Source organism: Lepus europaeus, chromosome 18, assembly GCF_033115175.1.
Source record: "Lepus europaeus isolate LE1 chromosome 18, mLepTim1.pri, whole genome shotgun sequence".
Lineage (NCBI taxonomy): Eukaryota > Metazoa > Chordata > Mammalia > Lagomorpha > Leporidae > Lepus > Lepus europaeus.
In genome coordinates, this window is record NC_084844.1 from 13,296,240 (window position 1) to 13,321,493 (window position 25,254).

At 39.5% G+C, this 25,254-nt stretch overlaps 1 protein-coding gene across 2 annotated transcripts in view; it reads right to left on the reverse strand.

The window, feature by feature from the left end:
• Window positions 1-25,254, reverse strand: part of HELZ (helicase with zinc finger) — a 176,096-nt gene that overhangs the window by 106,354 nt on the left and 44,488 nt on the right. For both annotated transcript variants that reach the window (XM_062215686.1, XM_062215687.1), the window contains exons 7-13: window positions 24,447-24,503; window positions 18,597-18,648; window positions 17,177-17,252; window positions 14,415-14,613; window positions 13,854-13,961; window positions 12,565-12,862; window positions 3,561-3,828 (exon numbers count right to left, since the gene is read on the reverse strand). In XM_062215686.1, the coding sequence (XP_062071670.1) occupies window positions 3,561-3,828; window positions 12,565-12,862; window positions 13,854-13,961; window positions 14,415-14,613; window positions 17,177-17,252; window positions 18,597-18,648; window positions 24,447-24,503 (1,058 nt within the window). The remainder of the gene's footprint in view (window positions 1-3,560; window positions 3,829-12,564; window positions 12,863-13,853; window positions 13,962-14,414; window positions 14,614-17,176; window positions 17,253-18,596; window positions 18,649-24,446; window positions 24,504-25,254) is intronic.

Sequence of the window (25,254 nt, forward strand, 5' to 3'; positions counted from 1 at the left end):
TGCACACCAGCACTCAAATTTTTTTTTTTAAAGATCCTATTGATTTAGATTCAATACCTCTACTCAAGTCAATAACTATGACCCAATTTTCCCTATTTTTTAAAAAAATGAGAAAACTCAGATATTACTATTAAAAAAACTATAAGCTGTCTTAGCACTTATCTTACCACACTGTCTACATTCTGTCTTACCACACTCTTCCTTTTCATATCTTAAGGGCATTTCTTAAAGAGACTGAAACAGTATTTTTATACTTTGCGTTTCTGTGTGGGCACAAACTGATGAGGTTTTTACTAATTATATACTGAAGTGATCTTCTGTATATAAAGAGAATTGGAAATGAAAAAAAAAAACAACCTGGTGTTAAAGTGGAAATGGCATAGAAAATTAATTAATTTGAAAAAAAAATTATGTAGGATCTCTGTCTTTAATGTGCTGTACATTGCTATTTAATGCTATAATTAGTAACCCAATGGTAGTTTTTTCACTTTATGTTGCTATATGGGCAAAATGTTGAAATCTTTACCTAATATATACTAAACTGATCTTCTGTATACAAAGAGAATTGAAAATGAATCTTTACATGAATGGAAGGGGAAAGGGAGCGGGAAAGGGGAGGGTTGCGGGCGGGAGGGAAGTTATGGGAGGGGGGAAGCCATTGTAACCCATAAGCTATACTTTGGAAATTTATATTCATTAAATAAAAGTTTAATAAAAAAAAAAATTTTTAAGTAGACATAACATTTTCAAACACACACACAAAAAAAAGAGAGACTGATTGATTGATTGATTGATTATTTCAGAGAGAGAGAAGGGGGAAGGGGGGAAAGGAAGGAATGAAGCAGAGAAGGGGGGGGAGGAGGGGAACGGGGACCACAACAGCTGCGGCTGGGCCAGGCTGAAGCCAGGAACTCCGGGTTTCCCCCATGTGCAGAAGGGACTCCGTACAGCAGTCATGGTCTCTGCTTCCCAGGCGCACTAAGGCAGAAGCTGTGGCAGAAGTGGAGTGGACAGGACTGGAACCAGCACTTCGATGTGGGTGTTCCAAACTGCAGCTTAACCCACCACGCCACAATGCTTCCCCACAAGCTTCCATTTTTAAGATAACACTCCAAAAGCCTTTTGGTCTTTAATTATAAATTCTTTTTTTAAGATTTATTTTATTTGATAAGCAGAGTAAGAGAGGGAGAAAGTGAACCAGGCTGGCACCATGGCTCAACAGGCTAATCCTCCGCTTTGCGGTGCTGGCACACCGGGTTCTAGTCCTGGTCGGGGCGCTAGATTCTATCTCAGTTGCCCCTCTTCCAGGCCAGCTCTCTGCTATGGCCCGGGAAGGCAGTGGAGGATGGCCCAAGTCCTTGGGCCCTGCACCTGCATGGGAGACCAGGAGAAGCACCTGGCTCCTGGCTTCGGATCAGCGAGATGCGCTGGCCGCAGTGGCCATTGGAGGGTGAACCAACGGCAAAAAGGAAGACCTTTCTCTTTGTCTCTCTCTCTCTCTCACTGTCCATTCTGCCTGTCAAAAATAAAAATAAATAAATAAATAAAAGTATCTTTAAAGTTTTCACTTCTTTTCTAACTATACTCCTAATAAATGACCAGAATCTATTAATATTAATCAGATGGGACCAATAAGCAGATCAGAGAAGGAAAATATTTTAGTTAGGCTACACTTACAAGAAAAACTGCTTATAAAATTATAGCCATGCCTTATAATTGGGTTTAATTTTTTTTTTAATTTGACAGAGTTTGACAGTGAGAGAAAGAGACAGAGAGAAAGGTCTTCCTTCCGTTGGTTCACTCCCCAAATGGCCACCACGGCAGGAGCTACGCCAATCTGAAGCCAGGAGCCAGGTGCTTCCTCCTTGTCTTCCATGCGGGTGCAGGGACCTAAGCACTTGGGCCATCCTCCACTGCCCTCTCGGGCCACAGCAGAGAGCTGGACTAGAAGAGGAGCAACCAGGACTAGAACCCAGTGCTCATATAGGGTGCTGGCGCCGCAGGCGGAGGATTAACCAAGTGAGCCACGGCGCTGGCCCCAGGGTTTAATTTTTAAGGCTTATCTCATTTTATCTAAAAGAAAGCTACTATCAAACACTATAACTCTATTCATTAACATTTTCTTCACTCAATCTAAGACTATTTTTCCTAAATAATTCAAATAAGTTTTTAACTTAAGCACTGATAACCTGTGGTATATGGGTAAAATATAAAGTATGTTCAAGCACATGAAAGTGCTTTAAAGCACTTTTATTATCCAACTGGTTTCCTGAAGATCTAAATGGTTTCATTCTTAAAATAACTTTCAAGACACTTGGTGTTCTCCATCCATTGTCGTGTATTTATTCAACAAATATTCATTGCACGTGGGCAATGACTGGTATGGGCAGAAATGCCCTTCTAGGCAGCAACGACAAATTTACAGTCGCAGCACATGGCACCCATGGCATGGTGCCCAGCCCCAGCAGATTCCTGGTAAAGTCTTATGGAAATGAACTACGTACTACATGCTGAGGATACCAAGATGAGCAGCACAAGATTCTTTTCTTAAAAAGCTGATATTTCATTTAAGAATAAAAGATAGCTACTGAATAACAACCATTTTCCTACCTGTCTTGAATTACACATTCTTCAATTTTAAAAATTAAAAATGTGACTGGAAGCATTAACCTTGATTGTAAGGTAAATCAAAAATATGTTATCTTGGGCTGGCACTGTGGTGTAGAAGTCTAAGCCTCTGCCTACAGCGCCAGCCGGCACCCCATATGGGTGCTGGTTCGTGTCCCAGCTGCTTCACTTCTGATCCAGCTCTCTGCTAATGGGAAAGCAGTGGAAGATGGCCTAAGTCTTTAGGCCCCTGCACCCACATGAGAAACCTGGAAGAAGCTCCTGGCTCCTGGCTTCGGATCAGCCCAGCTTCACAACAGCCATTTGGGGAGTGAACCAGCAGATGAAAGCCCTTTCTCTCTGTTTCTCCCTCTCTCTATCTGTAACTCTACCTCTCAAACAAATAAACAAATCCTGAAAAAAAATGTTGGGGCCGGTGCTGTGGTACAGTGGGTTAATGCCCTGGCCTGAAGCGCTGGCATCCCATATGGCTGTCTGTTTGAGACCCGGCTGCTCCACTTCCAATCCAGCTCTCTGCCATGGCCTGGGAAAGCAGTACAAGATGGCCCAAGTCCTTGGGCCCGTGCACCTGCATGGGAGACCTGGAAGAAGCTCCAGGCTCCTGGCTTCAGATCAGAACAGCTCTGGCCATTGCGGCCAACTAGGGAGTGAACCAGCAGATGGAAGACCTTTCTCTCTGCCTTTCCTTCTCTCTCTGTATAACTCTTTCAAATAAATAAATAAATAAAACTTTAAGATAAAAAAAGTTATCTCAGAAACTGAAAGAAAGAAGGGCAGAAGGGAAGGAGGAGAGGAATATTGTATTGGTAGAATTGTATCAATGAACTATTTTGAATCTCTTAAAACATTTTAAAAAAACTTAAATAGATAAATACATTTTTAATGCCATCAAAGGGGAGACTTGAAAAAGAAGTGCTTCTGCTGTAACTTACTTGCTGACTTCCTTGTACTGGGCTATCTCCTCAATATACAGGAGGTCATGCAACCGTGACTGATAGTTGATCTTGGTTAAGGATTTGTCTAAAACGGACTGGGTAAACAGCTGGTCAGCAGACAGTGGAATCTGGTATCTGACAAGAAGGCTCTTCTCCAAATCAGTAGTCTCATTAGGTTCAAAATCTATGATAGTCTTAGAAGAAGAGTCCCAGCGCTTGGCTGTGGTTACCAGCTGCTGCTTTGCATGCATCAGATATTCAAGATCTAAATGGAAACAAAAAACACATTTATAAAGGAACACGAGATTAAAATTCCCAAGTGTATTAACACAATTGATAAGTGAATTTTATATGCTAGAGCTAATATTTTTAAAGACAAAATAATACAAAAACACATTCACAGACTATTTTTTCCATATCATAAATTTGTCTGTTTTAACAAAATAACATCAACAGGAACCCATAGAAGAAAAAAAATTTTTTTAACATCAAGCTTGGACATACCACAAATAGTTAACATTTATAAAATACAAATTAACATTTTGAATTTAACTCAAGAGAAATCTAATCTGCAAGAAGCATATAGGACAAATTCTTCACTTGATAAATTTCATCAGATGACAATCACTTGTCACTTCAAACTACCAGTATCTGCCCCATGAGAGAAAGAGAGGATCAGAAACCTTGGAAAGGTTCAATCTTTCCTTATGTGGTAAAGGACAACCATCTGAAAGCTAACTTACTACAAATAAAAATCTTTTAGAAAACATTCATTAAAACACAGCTAATTCCCCCATTAAAATGTGATCAGATGTCATTCAAATGACATGTTCTAAAATTCCATGTTAGCCTCAAAGCAGAGCATAGCATCAAAATGAATGTTCAATTTCCAACGCTTCTGAAAAATCGTAGCCCAATTCTAGCACGGTGTGGAAGCCACTGTAACAAACCCTGAACCCCAGGTCGGCTCCCAGCTGCTCATATCTAGAATGCATGCGAGTTTTCATTGGGTGGATCATGCATATGCCTAGAAAAATTAAGTTTCACCAAAAGAAGTAAAGAGTTGCTCAACTAACTCATCAGGGCAAGACCAGTTTTAAAACAACATGATTGGAAAGATAGTTTCACTTCTCAGGTTAAAATTTGAAGACAAAATAATAAAAAGCTCAAAAACAAAAATTAGTTTCAAAAACACAATGAGAAGATATCCTAAACTATCTGTGAAACAGGCACACATGTATAATGGCCATGTCTTGTTTAGTGAGTGATTTTTCAAATATTTAAATGTTACAAGTATTAACATGTAAGTAAATTTACTACCAAGTGAAATTTCTCATGAATAGCAAATAACGAATTCTAAGATCTTAATAAAAATAAAATAAAATCTAAAACTATAAAGGCCCTAATTTCTAACCTTTGCTCGTTCAAAAGACATTTCCACATGAGTTTTATTATTTCTCAAACACAAATACATCAAGATTAAAATCGGTCTGCTCATTAAAATGTGCATGTTTAAAATACTCTGGATTGACTGCTAGTTTTTGCAATAGCTTCCACAAACAGAAGCTTTCTAAAGCCAATCGACTAAGTCTTGTTCCTAATCACTCTAAAAATGGGTCCTGCCATTCACTCATCAGATCATAGCTAAAAACAAAACAAAACATTTAAATTATACAAATACTACCATTAAAGGTCAGATGCTAAATATTATCAAAAAAGCAAAAATATACATAATTTTCAGCCCTAATTCAAAAGTTAGAAGGAGAAATAGCAACATTATAGTGACACCAAAAAACCAGCTCTTTAAAAATAAATAAAAAGTAAACACTATTTAAGGATTCTATTTAGTATACAGCAAAAAGGTGTCTAACTACTCTTTAGGGATAGAGATTATTTCATAATTTTAAATTTTACTTAAATTAGTTCAGACCTTGCCTAGATCAATACTCTGTTCATACATGGTAAGAGCCACTAATTAATCCTAACTGTTAAAGTAGCTGTGACAATTTGAAAAGCTTTTTGTATTACCTATTTTATGTGCAAACCAAATTACACAGGTCTTTCTACTCTGGGCTAGAGGTCTTTAAATTTTTGGGGGAAAGTGGCCCGACCAATAGTATGCCATGAGTCCCACCTTGAGTTCATTTTCAGCAGGTAGCACACCTTCAAAACAATTCTCAATGTTAAATTTTTTTTTTTTTTTTTTTTGACAGGCAGAGTGGACAGTGAGAGAGACAGAGAGAAAGGTCCTCCCTTTGCCGTTGGTTCACCCTCCAATGGCCGCCGCGGTAGCGCGCTGCGGCCGGCGCACCACGCTGATCCGATGGCAGGAGCCAGGTGCTTCTCCTGGTCTCCCATGGGGTGCAGGGCCCAAGCACTTGGGCCATCCTCCACTGCACTCCCTGGCCACAGCAGAGAGCTGGCCTGGAAGAGGGGCAACCAGGACAGGATCGGTGCCCCGACCGGGACTAGAACCCGGTGTGCCGCAAGGCGGAGGATTAGCCTAGTGAGCCGCGGCGCCGGCCTCAATGTTAAATTTTAACCCACCTATGTTTTCATGACTACAAACGCAGTGCAAGAGAAGGAGTAAATGGCACAAAGAATCCTGAAAATGATCCAGGTGCACCAGCATCAAGATGTCATAGAGTCACGGCCAGTGACTACCAATAATCTACTTCACATGAAACCACATCTCTTTCCCACCTCATCTAAACCTGAGTCACGCCGCCACGTCCCTCCCTCTCATCTAAGAGGCAATCTGCTAGGCCTGCTGAATGCGCCACCTGACCTCAGTGCTGAAAGGCTGTCGTGTCTTGAGACAGAAGCAAGGTCCCTCAAGGGGACACTGACCATGACTACTCCTGGGGCACACTGCCACTCCAACACACGCAGCACATGTGGCCCCCACTAACATCTATACCAGACACAGGCACTGCTCAGGGTAGCCTAGGCCTGCTCCCCCTTGGTATGAACTTGTTCTTCAGCCTGGATTTAAGTTAAAGTGAAAAACACTCTGGAAATACAAAAAGTGACCAGGTTAGGAGCAATATTCATAAAACCATTCAGGGAGAGTTTAACACTGATTTAATAACCAGCCCTCATAATAATAAATCTCAAGGCAATCTTGACAGAAATGACAAACCTAAGGATTTGTTACCCTAACAAGTGACAGGCAGAAATTATAAATACATTTTAAGGGGCTGGCGTTCTGGTGCAGTAGGTAAAACCACTGCCTATGGCATCCCACAAGGGAGCCAGTTCGTGTCCCAGCTGTCCCATGTCTGATCCAGCTCCTAGCTAATGGCCTGGGAGAAGCAGCAGTAGAGGGCCCAAGTATTTGGGCCCCTGCCACCCACAGTGGAGACCCAGATGAAGCTCCTGGCTTCAGCCTGGCCAGCCCTGGCCATTGTGGCCAACTGGAGAGTGAATCGGCAGACAGAAGATACATCTCTCTCTCTCTCTCTCTCTCTCTCTCTCTCTCTCTCTGAAACTCTTTCAAATTAATACATAAACCTTTTTTAAAAAAATACATGTTAAGAAAATCTCTTAAGAAAAATTTAGATAAATTAGGAGTCCACCTAATCTTTTGGCGAAGATACAAGGGAAGGGCTGCCCCTCTCAGAAATGGAATTCAAAGCTGGAATAACTAGCCTGACACAAGATACCCTTCCCAACTTCCCTAGCCTTTGTGTACGAAGAATGTCAATGCTCACATTTCAACCAGAAAGTTACTGTTCTAGGAAAGCATCCATAGGGTGGGTTACTTTTGTTCTGAGTCGTGTCACACAGCCTACTTGAAAACTCTTTTAACAGACCTGCAGAGTGGAAAAGTGCTAGATACTCAGCACAAAGGCTAATTCCTAAGAGTCATGATGGGTTAAAGACAGAGCTTATTAAAAACAATTCTTGGGGCCAGCGCTGTGGCGCAGTGGGTTAACGCCTTGGCCTGAAGCGCCAGCATCCCATATGGGTGCTGATTCTAGTCCTGGCTGCTCCTCTTCCGATCCAGCTCTCTGCCATGGCCTGGGAAAGCAGTAGAAGATGGCTCAAGTCCTTAGGCCTCTGCACCCGCGTGGGAGGCCCACAAGAAGCTCCTGGCTCCTGGCTTCGGATCAGCACAGCTCTGGCCATTGCAGTCAACTGGGGAGTGAACCAGTTGATGGAAGACACCCCCCTCTCTCTGTGTCTTTGTCTCTGTCTCTCTCTGCAATTCTTTCAAATAAATAAAATAAATCTTAAAAAAAATTTTTTTATCTAGGCTTAAAGAAAATAAGATGAAAAAAGAATCAGACACTGTACTCTTCCTCAGGAAATAATTGGGTTTGCGGCTTTACAAATCTTGACTGTCCAAATTATGACAAAATAAAATCCCAAAGTCATCCCAAACTACCACTTGAGCTGTCAATTTCAATATCCTTCCTTTCACCAAAACTGCTGTAGAAGAAAAACGAATATCCTAAGTTTACCCATGCTTTACCCAGTCCCATATCTCTCTTAAAGAGGCTAACAAAAGTTAAAACAGCAGAGTAATAGCACAAGCATTATCTCATATTTTCTTCATACTTTTACTCAGTTGCATTTATCTTCTATTGACAAAGTATTTTTTAAAATCTATTTTTCTATTGTCTGATCACATTATAGTATATAGATGTAAGTATATAGTATGTCTTTAGTTTACCAACAACTTTGGCAGTTGGGAATAATTTTTAAATCATACAAACTTTTAATAATATAACATACCTGATAGACTCAAAGTAGAGAAATGTATGATATCAAGCTTTCAGAGTTAAATATGAGTTAATTTTCAACATGTTGCTTCCAGATATTCAAAACAGAATTCCAACTCAATTTTGCCAAGAAGTAGTTTTCCATTAATCAAAGTTGTGATATAAAGTGTAAAATGCAGTTTATTTTCTAAGCAAGGGGAAAACTCACTAACTTCCTTTCTTTGTAGATGTCTTTTGCCACACATTTTTGAGAGGCTTATCTTTAGTCCAAAAAAATTTTTAGTACATAGTGTCTTTTTCTGAACCTGAATCTCACCAACAAGGAAAAAAACTGGAAAAAGCAAAGTTAAAGTTACACACATTTCCTGAACAGTTTGCAGGATTGCCATATATTGTCTAGAGAAAAAATATTCATTCAGGGACACAAGAGAAAAGGTCTGCATGCTTTTAATATCACGACAATAAAGAGGAGAAAGGGTGGATTTTCCCCCAAATCCAAATCTGAATCTTTAATAAGTAGGATTTTCGTTCAACACTCAACAATGCATTAGAGAGATATAAATGTCTGCCATATAATGTAAGCTTCAGGGAGTCCCACACTAAGGAAATTCTGTCCCATGACCAAATGTTTCACTGAGTCTGATCACTAAGGTGCCTGTCAGTCTCTAAGCATGTGGTATGCCCAGACTTCTTTGTTCATGGAACTTTTTACTATAGGTGCTACTATTTATTCCAGAGCAACACAGAAGAGGAAACATCGAACTGATGGATGGTCCAGCAGGGTACAAATTTATAGCTTAATGGAAGAGAAATATGTGTCCAGCAGAAATTTAAGGAGAATAACTTGTTTAAACAATGAACAGCTAATCATGGGGAAGAGGCAATGAATATAGATATTTCTCATTCAAAATTCAATTTCACAACATCACTAAATGTGTGTGTAGAAATAAAATGGTATTATAATTTATAATGTTATTAAAACTGTATGGAAATATGGTACAGCTCAGACTTAAATCAATGTCCAACTCTGCCTGCATTTGGCTAATATGTTGTACCTGGAATGACTTTTCTCCACCTCCAGGTCAAGGAAGAGCCTATAACAAAAACTGGCTGGGGTTGGAAGTCAAATTAGCCACACTGTCACACTGTCGTGACTTTAACAAAGTAGCTATCTTGCTCTCATTGTTCCTAAATATATTCCAGGGAAAAATACAAAATGGGACACTGTCATTTTGCTTCTTTATCATCTCAGAGTGTTTTATAAAACTGTGACTTAACATAAAAAAATTTTTGTCCTCAAATTTTTTGCTGATAAGAGCTCTGCTGTAATAATCAGAACATAATCACCAAGATAGAAGCACAAAACAAATATTACATATTTGCACTGTTTCATTTCTTCAGAATTCTATTAAAACTCTCAAAACAATCACACTGAAATAAATGTAATCATGCAAAAAAAAAGACCTTAACAAAAACAGTAAGCTATTCAATAACATCAATTTCAAGAGTAGAGAAATTAGATCTAACTAAAAACCAGCACAAGTCAGATAATTGAAGTAATAGCCAGAAAAAGTTGACCAAATATCATCTGATTTGTCCAAATCTAGATTAGCTTTTAAATGTTCAAAATCTTACATCAGAAAATATATTTTATATTGCTCTAGTATTTATTTTACCTCTATCCTTAAAAAACAAATTTCACCATGTGAAATTACTTCAAATGATTCCAAATGAGTTCAATAAAATGCTTCATTTTCTTCAATTATTTTCCCTAACATAACTAAGAAAATAAGAAAGAAAACCAAGATATCAAACTACAAAGAGTCCATGCAGGGAATAAAGTACCATGAAAGAGAAGGCGGATATCCTTGTCTGTGTTAATTCCCTCTCCAATATCTGAATGAAATGTGGGATTTACTGTATTTTTGAACTGATACATTAGAAACATCAGACAGGCAACTATTTTTCCCAGTTACTAGATTCAAAACATCACTCATCTTGGACAACTCCTCTTTCAACGTCTTTATTGTGTTCTGTTGCCAAGACCTGCAGGTGCTGTGGCCTTAATGGCTCTGGTCATTACCTCTGCTTCTTTGTCCCTTGGCAAGCACCCTAATGCCAATCCTCATTTAAAACAAGAAAAAAGCTCTCCCTTTCCTACTTTCTTCATTCTGCATATAAGCTAACAATTACCCTAATCATGGCTAATGATAAAAATAATCACTACTATTGACTGAATGCCTACCATGAGCCAATGTCATGCAAAGCTTATTTCTGCTTCTCACAACCCTCTAAAACAGATGTTCCTAACCCACGCTACAGACAACTACCCAGGAAGCTCAGAGATGTTAAGTACTTTGCCCAGGGTCACACAGGCAATAAACAGAAAATCAGGATTTGAATCCAAATCTATTTGGCTCTCAATTTTGTCCCTGTTCTTATCCAACTACAATAGTACCATGTATATATGACAAAAGCAGTCAGGCTGCCTTCACTCTTCCTGAGCCTATGAAAGTGCCTGAAATCGCCTTCATCACCATCTTTTCTCATTCTTACCTGCTGCAACAGTATCATTTTCTTTCATTTTTTATCGTAGACATTTAATATTTTGTATTTTAATTACACAGACTTTCATTAACTAGAATGAATTCTTGATAAGACATACTTATTTCTATGGGAAAACAAGTCATAAATTACAAAACACCAATCCAAAAGCAAATTTCTAAAATATAACCTGTATGTAAACCAAGAATATCCTCACACAGTTATATCTGAGAGCATGGGCTGCATGCATCTCTCCTTGTAACGTAAATCTCTTGATCATTTAGAGGGTGCTTCCTAGTAGTACTCAAGTTTTGGCTTCTAAAAGCAACTTACTAGTACAGGAGTAGGCAAACTACGGCAATCAAGCCAAATCTAGCCCAAACTAGTGTGCTGTTGCTTTGAAAACGAAGTTAGTGGAAGACGGTCACACTGATTCATCTCCACATTGAGTGGCTGCTTTCTCACTGTAGTACAGAGCTGGCCAGCTGTCACAGGCCATCTGCCCTGCAGAACCTACAATACATACAGCTAGATATAGCCTTGTAGAGAACTAGATATAGTCCTCTACAGAAAGAATGTGTCAAATCCTATGTGCAGAGATTCAGACTAAATATCTATTTTGTGAACTATCATATTTGGCTATAGAAATTAATTTCCTGTTATTCCAAAGAGTACTGAGAAGATGACAAAGATACATACAATAGACTAAAAACAAGTAAAAGGGATCAAAGTAAGTGGCAAATGAACTCTGGGTAGTATCAGCGCATAAACAAGGAAACTGCACCTACTTGTTAAATTTAGGCACAAATGTTGCTTTAACTTCACTAGCAGCTTTGAAGAACAGATTCATTCTATCTGTTCACTATGTGCAAAATACAACATCTTAGCATTTGCTCATGAAAAAAACACCTTCCAGGCTCATAAACGGGTCAGTATGGTATACAATGAACAATAACCTATAGTCAGTGCAATAACAAACTTCCTACTGCCCTCCTATATGCAGTGTCTGTTGAATACGTACTTGGTATTTGTTAAATAAAGCACCTGCAAATCCAACCAAAAGCCAAGGAAATGTGGGCTAATGTATCCTTTCCTTGTCCTGTTGGATCCAAACATAAAATCTAAGTATCCACAGTAATATGAAAACATACAAAGTAATCCATCTTCTGCAGGTGCTCACACATTGAAACCAGGGACCTCTTCCCAAGAAACGAAAGCAGACCCTGTTAAAAGCACTTTGGTCCTTCACCCTAGTGCACAGTGAATAAACAGAGTGGATTCTGAAGGCTGATAGTTAGGACTTTGCCTTCAGAGTTAGTGTACCACACATAACTTCAGCAAAGCTTACTGGAGTCGATAGCACATGGAAACGGATATTATAGGTATACACACAATTACCATCAAACTTACATACTACCCAAACTAATATTAACAGATTTGACTATGCTAAAATCATCTTAATTTACAATGAAATTGGTAGACCAAAATAGACCTGATCATCTAACTCATACAATTTTGGGGAACTGTAGCAAATTTTGCCTGATAACCAGAAGAAGAGATCAGGGCACAATGTGAACCATTCTAAGCCCATTACACAGTAAATGAGTCAATTAACTTGGGATCATTTATCCTTATCATTCCCTCCCTATCCATGGAATATTCGGGGGCCAATACATCTTTCAATGTTGCCTTTAATACATTGTATCAGGGGAAAAAAGTCTAAATATTACCTTCTGTAGAAGCTGCATCAATCATTACTCTTTGCATGAGTACTGGTTCCAATCCAAAGTCGAAAACTATGGTTTGGCGAAAAGTTCCAAATATTTCTGTGTTAAATGCTATCCCGACTTTATACACGTAATGATCTAATCCATTTTGGGCCATCTTTCCTCCTATCCATTCTTGACAGTTTTCTGGGACTTCTTGTGATACCTGGGTAGTACTATCTCCGGCAGATATTGCAATGATACTAAAATGAGGACGATGAGCATCATAAAGCAATGCTACACGATACAGCATTCTTGCAGGCTACAAGGAAGTTAAAATAATTCATTGAGTACAAGGGGGTGAAAAATCCAATTGTAATTGGGCTCTTCAAAGAAAATATTTCCATAAGGGGCTTTCATTTTCCCATGCTTCTAATGTATAATGTTAAAAACAACAAATCGTGCTCATAAGCCACTTAGAAAAAATCAAAATGGTTAAAAAAAAAAATCAGCTGTTAAGAAGCTATATCATACTACATCACTAGCCTCCCTGCACTTTCTGTGATATGTCCATCTTTCACTGTGACAAAAGTTGTCATCACCCTGTGTAGTACTTGACCTCCAACTTCCCAGACCTTTACCTAATGAAGTTTTAAGTAGCCTCAAGTAGGAAGCCTTCATAAGAGGGCAGTTACCTCTGAAAGTACTGGATTGGGTTCAAGGCTGAAGCTAAATGTTCAGATTTTTCATCCCAAAATAGAGAGGATACAGTGGAAGAAATGACACTAAACACAAAACTTCTCCACTGAATATATTCACAGAAATTTTTCACTTCAATTCTATCTTAAACTCTGACGATTATAATTTAAGATGGAAAGTACTACAGAAAACGTCTCATATTAAAAATCCATTTCGGAATTTGTGATTTCACCAAATCAAATTTAAAAATAAGTTGTCATTATTTAAAAATCTTAGAATTTCCAGACAAGCAATTCAAGTTTTTTAAGTAGTTAATTGCAAGCCATGAACCCCATCCTGTGTTCCAAGTTTAGGAGCCAATATATCAAAAACTTCTTCATCAAATAAATATGTAAGCATTCTGAATATCTACAAAGATTGTTTCTCCAAGTCAAAAACTGCACTTCTAATAATCAAAATACAGGAATACACTTTAGCACAATATGGAATCTACAGAAAATGTACTTAGTGAAAAACATTTTCAATACTCTCTTATCACAGAGATTTAAGGGTCCAAAAAAGCCTTGAGAAAAATGAACAAAATTTATGTTCTTTAATTAGCACAAAATTCATACCTTACAAGTGAGTGCAAAGGTCCATGTCTGGTGGGATTTTTTGGTGCTGACCGTAACGGACAGGTCAGGATCATGTTCAACCTTCACCCCTTCTATACACTCACTAAGCTGAAAACAGAGAGCAATTAACATTATACTTTCATTGATGAAAGTACAAACACCAGCTTTTAGCATGGTAAGTACATGTCAACAGTAAAGACTCTGAAGGAACTTGTTACCAAGTCAGGTGTTTTATACATTCATTTTCAGTTTCTTTTGTAGGAACAAAATACTTAAAAGTTAAAATAAGTGACAGAAGCAACAACAACCAAAAAACAGCAGACCAAGTCTGCCTAAATGAAAGTCATTAACATATTATCTACAGATCTCCAACCAGATGGTTTAGTTCTGCTTTTATTTTACCACTTGGGTCCACTTTTGCCACTAAAAACATTTTATCACGCATCAAGTTGTTCATACAGAAGGTAAGGAAATAAGCAAAAATACTATACATAATAAGTCAAGACTCAAATAAGTTCGTTGTATAAGACAAACAAAAAAAATGTAGTTTATTTTCCTCACCACTTTCTCAGGAGATAACGAATTCATCCACTTTTCTATTAAGGTCTCCACGTAACTGCCTGAGAGCTGTTTATTCTCATTTTGCTGTTTCAGTTTGATCAATCGTGACGCGTATCTCTTCTGCCATTCTGCTAGTTCTTCCTGGGAATGTGCTGAAGTACACTGGGCACCATACCTACAGATTCCTTGCTCTAAAAACCTAAGTAGAATAGGAAAGACTGTTTTATCATACACTTTGCTGAACCAGTTGAAAGACAAACTTCAGCATTCACCCTCTGCCTCCTCAATAGCAAAAACAAAACAGCTCTGAAAGGCCACATTTATTGAGCTGTCGTACACAGGAGGGAGAACTTCAGGGAACAATGAAAATGACCAGCAACTGCTCCCCTTCCCTGAGAAGTGGGTCCTAACGTGCATAACACGGCCGTGACCCTCAGGGGATCCTGTCAGACAGAACACACGCACGATCACTCCTCCAGACCCGCAGGGGATCCTGTCACACAGAACACACGCACCATCACTCCTCAGACCCTCAGGGGATCCTGACACCAGATTAGCTCAAAGTTCTGTATATTAGGAATTTCATTTTGAAAAAAATTTAATGTTATTAAACTGTCATTTTAGAGGTTCTATTTTTTACCTTTAAACCTAATGCTTTTAGTCTTTGCTATAGTACTATTATTTATATTTCATTGAAAGTATTAGATGACATCAATTTGCCTATAAGTGCTAAGTAAATTTAGAACAGAAGTTTCGTATTACAGAGTCACACATTTACCCAACAGTCACATTCAAGTCTCCAAAGAGTAAATTTCATAAATGTCAATAGTAAAGGACAGTTAACAATTTCTCGAGTTTTATGACTCAGAACAATAGGGTGCCAATGGCCAACTATAATGCAGTATACAGCAGGAAGAGAGGATTTTGAATGTTCTCACCACAAAGAAATGAAAAATTTTCAAATTTTCAATGCAAATTGTACAACTGACAATTGTAGAATGCATACATACAAGTACATCAAAACATCATTTGGCACTCATTATATGTAAGTACAACCATTTGTCAATCAAAAATAATTTTTTTAAAAAAGAAAATTCAATTGATAATTTGTGGTGGGGATCAAAACAGATAAAGAAAAGATTCCAATCACTGATTTTTAAAGTTTTAAATATTCTGCAAAACTATGAGTACAACCAGTTCTTAAATGAACGAAAACATTTTAAAAAACTAATGTACCCTTATGAGGGAAAAAGATGAAAATCAAATTAAAAATAGCAAAGTGGACACGAGAGACATTAAACAAATTTCAACTAGAGAAAATATGGCTAATAAGAAATACAAAATGAAACACAGCACAATGCAAATTACCAAACAGTTTACCATATTTGAAAAGGTAAGTATATCTAAAATTGCTCCTGATGGTTCAAAAAATACTTCAATTTAAAATTATACCATTTATTAAATTATCTTATGTTTCTGAAAACACATTTAAAATAATGTATTTGTGGCTAAGTACAATATGTCTTAATGAACCAAATATCTGTCTATTGGCTTGTTTTGAATTATTTTCCTTAAAAAGTGTAAGTTTTATACTTTTATCTAGGCTATAAATCTAATATTTCCTTTTTATACAATTGTGTTCTACCTCTCTTATAACATGATGCTACCAGGATTTTCAATATTTCTATGTAGTTTTCTTTATTTCTACTACAAAATGAAATCGATGTCTTAACCAATCATCAAAATGACACAAATTTTCTTCATTATCATAAGGCAAATGAAAATTTATACCTAAATTCCCAGTATTTGCTAGTTCTTATAAAAAGAACTAGGTAGTTCACCTTGTAAAATGTGACTTCAACAATTCTTTCTACAGTAATGCATACTTATTAAATTTTGAAAGGTTAGTTCTTCAAATATAAATTATTCAAAAATCCTGTATAATTATTACATGAAGGTATTTTTATATGCTATTAAAATAATTTAATATTTTTCTATTTTATGCTCTATTTCAGTTTACATGAACTAATTTCAATCACAATAACCCGGGTAAATTTCACATTAACAAAAGATTGGCAACTAAGTTCAGCCACAATAATACAAGTGGTTTACAAAAGACTTTTGGATAAAATCTCAATAGCCTGCATTTATATCACCTGTTGGTAATTAAAAGGTGGCTGCTGAATATTGTTTTGACTTTTATTATTTAATGACAATGGCATTTTTTTTTCTTTTACAGGCAGAGTGGACAGTGAGAGAGAGACAGAGAGAAAGGTCCTCCTTTTGCCATTGGTTCACCCTCCAATGGCCGCCGCGGCTGGCGCGCTGCGGCCGGCGCACCGCGTTGATCCGATGGCAGGAGCCAGGTGCTTCTCCTGGTCTCCCATGGGGTGCAGGGCCCAAGGACTTGGGCCATCCTCCACTGCACTCCCTGGCCACAGCAGAGAGCTGGCCTGGAAGAGGGGCAACCGGGACAGGATCGGTGCCCCGACCGGGACTAGAACCCGGTGTGCCAGCGCCGCAAAGTGGAGGACTAGCCTAGTGAGCCGCAGCGCCGGCCGACAATGGCATTTTTTACTTCTGTTGCAAACAGAAAATAAACTACTCTTAAAAATAAACAGGAAATAAACTCAATCTTTATACGTTTTCTTCTTTAACCTATTATCTTCTTTAAATTTGAATTATTAAAAACTGAAGGAAAACTCTCTCTCCTCTCAACGAAGACATGCAACTGGTTTAAAAAACGTAATGGTTCACATTACCTTTTACACAGAGTATATTCCTCGCTGCTCGTGATTCCCCGAGGTGGTGGGCGGAAATGCCAAGCATTGCAAGACCCTACGGAGGAGCCAGGATATAGTCTTATAATTTGAGGCTATCTAGTAATTTTAATATTTAGCTGAAAACAGTACTATAATTTACACACACACACACACACACACCACCCCAGATGATGCAAAGGACTTAACACATTTGCTTCTATCAAAAAAAACAAAAAACAAGAAACTGAGTTAAATCGATCACCCATATGACTGTAAGAATCTCTGAAGAGGCAGTTACCCAGCAGCTGTGTCAGATTGGTGACCCTAACTTTGTCCTAGCAACTGGTAGACATATTTTCACTTCAATCTCTTTCCCAACCACTCCCAAGGGTGGTTTGCTTGACATTGCTTAAGCCTGGGATGTGTCTCTGGTGGGAATTCTTCAGGAATGAAAAAACTAGAGTCTTGGAAGGAAATTCCACTGCTGCACACTGAGTGATGAGAGGATAAGAGGATCCACATCGTAATTCATGTACCTAGGAGCTGCTTCCACATGTCACTGTATAACAGTCTTTTTTTTACACTTGAAAGTTGGATCCTAAGATAGCAGCTAAAAAATATATCACCTGTTTATTTTTGAAAACAATGAGTTGATTTTTTTAGGTGAGGTGCCAAATAAGGCGAGGAAAATAAGACTTAAGAGAGAAAAGGCAAAAGCTTTAGAGGCTAAGCAGGAAGTTTTCGAGGACCTCACAGACATTTCCTATTTCTTCTCAAGTCACTGCGGCTCCCTCTACCCCAAAAACATGAAAGAAAAAGAAAAGATGACTCCAGCAGCTTAAGTGTCAAGCTGTGCTTCGATCCTACCAGCTGTGTGACTCTGGGGAACTACTAAACCTTAATAAACACCAGCTTCACCCGCTACCAAGAACATAGAGAAGGACTCTCAGCTTGCGAAAGCCACTACCACGGGACACAGCAATGAGCAAACGCTCAGGACTGCTGTTCTCTCTTCCCTTTCCCAGGCAAGAGGAGAGCAGAGAAGATGGTCAACATTAATTCGGGCAAGACCAACTCAGTTTACAGATCAGAACTCCCAAAAAATTTCATTGTACTAGCCTAAGACAAGGAGAGAAAGAAGATTCTAAGACCGAGATCTGAATTTAGTCCTGGACAGATGCAAAAGGATGAATGCGAGAAGAACTCAAGTTACCTCCTATCTCCATTACTGCATTATTCTATGAAAAGGTGCAGAGAGAAAACTGCTTTCATCTATACCAACTTCTTAAAATTAAATTTTTACATCCAACCCATGTCTCCATTTACATGTATCATAACCCAGTGCATCCCCCGCCCTCCCAACGCTCAAGTAAGAAGCACAGCCTGAAGGCACAGAAGCTACAAAGAGTGTGGTACTCACCCTCATCTAAGTCTTCCACGTGATATCCAGAGAGGACGTTACTAGTTGCTGTCTGCAATTTTTCAAATGAAAGACACTTTTAAAGTAAGAAATAACCAGTTGATGTGGAATTAAATTTGCAACATTAAAGGTGGAGTTGAAAGGCTTAGATGTTTTGAATAACAAATTGCCAATGATATTGTTTGTTCTTTGTTCTATAGTAAACCTTAATTATGTGTGGAAAACACACTTGAGAGGCCCTCATTGCAGAAATTCTACAGACCCCTTACATAAAAATTACCCAGTAAAAGAAGAAGTCTAAGTGCCTAGTCCTGGACTCCACAAGAGCAGCACCGTCCATTTCGCTCTCCACTTCCTACCATCTACAGAATAACCAGCCAGAGAGGTGCCTTTTCTTTTCCTGTGGAGCAAATGGGGCACTACTGCTGCGGGCCATGGGAGCAGGTCCTGCCAAGTCCCCCGCACTATGGAACTTGCCCTTCCCCCTCTGTGGAGTCCAGGGCTGTGGACCTGCTTGCTCCAACTTCCTCAGATGAATCTCCAACCTCTGCCTTTGGCTCTACCTTTTCCTTCAGCTCCAGAGGCCCTATTTCAACAAAGTGGCAACCATAGCACATATCCCTAATGAATGCGCAGCCCAGAACATGCTGGACCACGTCAGCCACACGTGGATTTACTGGCCGTAGTCGGCAACTGACTTTCCTGCATTCCTGTACCTTCCACAGCACCTGGTACATAACAGGTGCTTGGCAAATGTCAGAGGGCTGCGTGGAAGAATGGATGCAGGGGTAGATGGACAGACAGATTGCTGAAGCACTTCAAACACACTCATGTCCAAAACTAAATTCACCACCTTTGCTCCAAATCTGATCCTCTTCCAGTGCTCCTTACCAAGTTAATGGATTGTTCCCCCTCAAACAGAGCCAGCTCTTTCTTCTATTTTCTTTCCTGATATGAGTATTCAAATCTCACCCAAGCAGCTCCAGAAATCTCTCTCATACTCTATTTCCAGTGCCATTGTCCTCTAAAAGGTCCTCCTTATCATCTGTTTCATTGCTTCCCTTAATCAACTGAAGGATTTCCAATCTAAGCCTGTACCAAAGAATCTAAGTCTTTACTTAGCTGTTCCCATTTTTCACTCAGTTCCCACAGTAATACCACCATGATTTCCCTACACAGGGTTAATCTCTTCTTTCTCTGCATGTACTTCGATTATAGTACTTTCTGTATATGTATTAGCTATGTGCATTCCCAACAGGCCTGTCAGATTGCTTTTTATAAAGTATGTAGGTATGCATGTTTGTATGCATTTGAAAGGCAGAGTGACAGAGAGAGAGGGAGGGAGAGAGAAAGAGATCTTCCATCCACTGGTTCACTCCCTAAAAGACTCCCCAACAGTCGGAGTTGGTCAGGCCAAAGCCAGGAGCCAGAACTTGATCTAGGTCTCCCCATGTGAGTGGAAGGAACCCAAGTACTTGAGCCATGATCTGCTGCCTCTCAGGCAGTTAGCAGAAAGTGGGACCAGAAGCGTGGGACAGCCGGGACTCAAGCCAGGCGCTATGATGTGGCTGTAGGTTTTCTAAGTGATGGCTGAACCTACTGTGCCAAACGCCCACCCTGCAGATGGCTTCTCATAGATACCTCAGCTTTCCACAGCCTGGAGCAGCACAGGTGCTCCATGAATGTTCAATGGAATTGAGAAGGGGGAAACATTATCCCAAGATGCAACTTGGAATATCTTGTGCCGTGGAATGAATGTCCTAAAGGCTAATTGGTTATAAATGAAATAACACATTCACTATGGTTTGTTTGGATAAGATGGCTTCTGACTCCCACTTAAGCTCTTAAGGTTTTCAAAGATAACCTACTTTATTTTTTAATAAAATGAGGGACTGAATATAAGAATACATAAACTAACAAATCAGAAGCAATTATTCATATTATAAATATCCTACACTTCATAAAAAAGGTTCTTTTAAAGGCAGAAATTCTACAAGTAAGCTCTATGTGCTACTCTCTCACATCAGCCCTTAAACTATGATTCAACTTATGCAGAACAAATAATATAAAAGCTAAAGGTTCAATATATTTCAATTTCAAAATTAAAAATTTTTGAGTTACCTCCTCTTCAAAACTTATCCAAATAAATTTGCCAAATACACAAGATAAAGAATGGAAACAACATTCTTTTAGTTACCATTTCAAGGCTGTAAAATAAAGCCTAAAACATTTGCTCAATTGTTGGAGGGGAGGAAAAAAAAAAGAAAACCTGGTGAGCCTCCCAATTCAGCACAAGGGACAATCCACTGAGGGGCAGAGCAAGCCAGGCTAACACTGCAGCACTCAGCACACCCTCATCAGAAAGAGATGGCAGAGTGAGCTCAGCGTGCCTGAATATTTGGCTATCCTTTTTGGTTCCAAGGTGTTATGTTTGCTTACTTGAAAAAAAAAATTTTTTTTATTTATTTGAAAGGCAGAGAGAGAGAGAGAGAGACATGTGGGTGCAGGGCCTTAGTCGCTGGGTGATCTGCCACTGCTTTCCCAGGCACATTATCAGAGCTGGATTGGAAGCAGAACAGTTGGAACTTCAATCAGCACCCATAAGGGATGCCAGCATTGTTGGCAGTGGCTTAACCCACTACGCTACAATGTGGCCCTTAAGTTTGCTTCTTTTTAATTTTTACTTACTTATACTACAGGCAAAGAGACAGAGAAAGCTAGAGAGCTCCCATCCATTTGGTTCACTTCCCCAAACGCTGACATCAGCCAGATCTGGAGCAAGGGCAGAGCGAGAACCTGAGAGCACAGTCCAGGTCTCCCGCCTGGATGGCAGGACCCAGTCACTTCAGCCGCCACCACTGCTTCCCAGGATCTGCATTAGCAGGAAGCTGGAGTCAGACATTGAGCTCAGGCACTCCAACACGAGATGGAGGCATCTTAAGTGCAGGGTCGAACGCCTGCCTCCACATTTGCTTTGTAAACACTTTTTATAATGCTCAGCCAGTGCAGAAGGGCAACAGCAAACAGTTTATGACCTTTAGTCCTCATTGACACTGTCAGGGAAAGCAGCCAAAGACTACAGCGTGAGAACTCATAAACTCACAATCAAGTCTACTGATAAGATGTTTTCTGTTCTACTAAAGAGTGTTTGTTTTTGCTTTTATGAATCAGTCTTTAGTTTCCAGTCTTTACTCTCATTCACTAGGACTTACAAGCTAAATACAAGCACAGACCAATCTTTAAATAATAGATCATTGCTATTTTTAAATGTGTTGTGTGCAATAAAAACACAGGGAACATTGTTAGTTGGCTTTTTCTAGATGGGTTTTATTGTATCAGTTCACTAACCAAAAAGAATACTACTCTGGTCACACGGAAAAATAATTACAAACAAAACTTTAAGTCACTTCTTCCAAAAGCACAGTCCCAAAAAAAAGTCAAGTGTTATTTGTATCCTTACAGGTAAAAAGATTATAAACATTAAAAAAAAATAAATAAATAAGCTTTTAAAAATGTAGTTGTATGTGGTTATCAGATGTAAAGCTGTTAAGTCAGTTAAGGCAATAAAAGCTAAGAGTAAGCCAAAAAAATGTAGTGTTTTTATGTTCTCATTCTAAAAGTCTAAAATATTTACAATTGTCTTCTGTTACATATTAGATATTTAAAAGACATACATATATACAAGAGAAGAAATGGCTTTCAAATTAATGAGAACTTCCTTGGTTCTCACCATAAAATAATGTAACACAGAGAAAGTAAAACCTTAAAAAACAAGGCCCAATGCCAGCAAATGCAGTTTGTGTAATGCCTGTCTTGTTCGCTGACTACTTATTGGAACGAACTGGGATATGTGATTAGATTTGGAACAGGAAAGGAATTCCCATTCACAGAAGGTCAAGGTTGATGTCCAGGTCTCTGTGCACCCAGTGAGCCTGCAAGCAGTGCCCTCATCTCACTTTCCCTGAAAGCAGCACCTTCTCAACTCTCAGCTCTTGGCTTATTTGTCTCTGTCACTGATCACCTGTGATCCAGCGATTTATGCAGCACCAAGGCTTACTCTTCTCCCTCTCATGAATCATATCTATAGTTATCTAATTAACTAATTAGCTATCTATCTCCTCCCCAAGATTGCAGCTTCCCAGAGGCCCAGGACCATGGGTGCCTTGCTCAGCACTGTATCCTCGACATCAAGCAGACTACCCAGCACACACAGGAGGTGTTCAGTTGTGGAACAAGGAAGCCAAGCAATCACTTTACAAGAGCTCCCTGTTTCTTTATTCTTCATTTATTTATATAAGAGACAAAAACAGAAAGCAAGAGGGAGAGAGACGGACCCCATCTACTAGTCAACTCTCCCAGGATGAGTTACGCTGCCATTTGCAGTGCCAGCATCCCATATGGGCGCCAGTTCAAGTCCTGGCTACTCCACTTCTGATCCAGCTCTCTGCTAATGTGCCTGGAAAGCAGCAGAAGATGGCCAAAGTACTTGGGCCCCTGCACCCACGTAGGATACCTGGAAGAAGCTCCTGCCTCCTAGCTTCGTCCTGGCCCAACCCTGGTCATTGCAATTATCTGGGTAGTGAACCAGTGGATGAAAGATCTCACTCTTGCTCTCTCTCTCTCTCTCTCGTATATAAATAAATCTTAAAAAAAAAAAAAAAAATGCCTGCAATAGCTGGGATCAGGCCAGGCAAGGCCAGACCAGGCCTAAGCCAGAAGCCAGTAATTCAGTCCAGATCTTCCACAAGAAGGAACCTAACTGCTACAGCTATTACCACTTCTACAATGACAGGAAGCTATAGCCAGGAGATGGAGCTGGGTACCAAACCCCAAAACTCCAAATGGAATACAGGTACCTTGACCCATTTCTTAATCATTAGGCTAAACCCCAGTGCCCAAGCTTCCACTTATGATCAAAGTTGACAAAATGGCTATTTTTAAGGAGGTCATTAAAAAGAACTTATTTTCACATGCCGGAATGAGAAATGGAAGTTTAAGACTTACAAAGGCACGCACCTCTTACAGGCCGTGCTGTCTCTGGCCTCCCAAGTGCTTTCCAAGCCCTTCACTGGAGCAGTTTTCACCATTTACCCTGACATACCTTTCTGACTCCTAAAGCCATTCCCTCAAAATACATCCTGAAGTCCCAAACTTCTTCTTCCAGTTGCTTAAAGAAAAACAAGAAGCTTGCTGCACAGCAGGTTAAGCTGCCAGCTCCAACACCAGCAACCCTTATGGGCGCCAGTTCAAGTCCCAGCTGCTCCTCTTCCATTCCAGCTCCCTGCTAATGGATTGGGAAAAGCAGCTGAAGTTGGCCCAAGTGCTTGGAACCTGCCACTCATATGGGAGACCCTGATAGAGTTCCAGGCTCCTAACTTCTGCCTGGCCCAGCCCCCGGCCATTGTGGCCTTCTGGGGAGTGAACCAGCAGATGGAAGATCTGTCTCTCTCTCTCTAACTTTGCCTTTCAAATAAATAATAAATCTTTTAAAAACACACAGAAGCTTAAGGGGTATCTCATTTTTTTTAGTCTCTCCTTTCTAATAAGATCATTTTCTAACAGCCAGAAGTTAAGCTGAAAACTACAATTTCCCAATCATGTTTCCTGTTGCTGGCTAAAACCAGCTCTTGGGGATTAGGGACAGAACAGAGCTGGGATGCAGAGGAGGCCTAAGAAGCCTGCTCTGATAACGGGCCAAGCTGGTTACAGGGGATGGGCAGCAGGCCCACCACCCCGCCTTGACGGCCTCACCTTCTTGTCTGATGCCGCACGGATTTCGCATGCATTAATACAGAGGCTCGCTAGCCACTGAGTCAAAGGTTTCCCAAGAGATCCGCTGAGCAGTCTTACCTCTGTTTCTGTGAGAAGTGTTTTTAGTCTTGTCAGATCTTTTGTTACCATCCCATTCTGAAAGAGTTCATAAGAAAATGAAAAAAAAAAAAAAAAACAATTAGTATCGTAGATTTTCACGATGGCAATTTAGCTCAACATCTCAGTTGTTTCTGAAGTGTATCTGTAAAAAGCAATGTTATCCTCACCCTCACCCCACCACCATGAACGGCTATAATAGAGCTGCACATCTACAAGAAAAAATAGAGAGGTGAACAGGAAAAACTACTCAGTGCGCCTTTCTGATAAGTAAACACACTGTAGTCACCTTACATAAGAGCTTTAAGTCCGCTTAATGAACCCCTCACAACAGGCGCCACTGAAGAGCAAGAGAGCACACGAGAAAAATAAATCTAAAACTTTTTTACCTTCTTCCCTAAGATTCTTTGGCTTCTATGTACAAGCTCAAACAGTTATCCATAACTGAAAGAAGCTCACATAAAATGATCACACTGCTTTAAAGATGGCTTATTAATAAAGTTATTAAAGAAAAAGTCACTTATCTGAAATTCAGATTTTACCTGAGATTTAAAGGCAAACTGCTTTGTATTTTTTTTAACGATTTATTTATTTATTTGAAAGGCAGAGTTACAGAAAGGAGAGGCAGAGAGAGAGAGCTCTTCCATCTGCTGGTTCACTCCCCAAATGGCCAAAATGGGCAAAGCTGAGCCAATCTGAAGCTAGGAGCCAGGAGCTTCTTCCAGGTCTCCCACGTGGGTCAGGGGCCCAAGGACTTGGGTGGGCTATCTTCCACTGCCTTCCCAAGCCT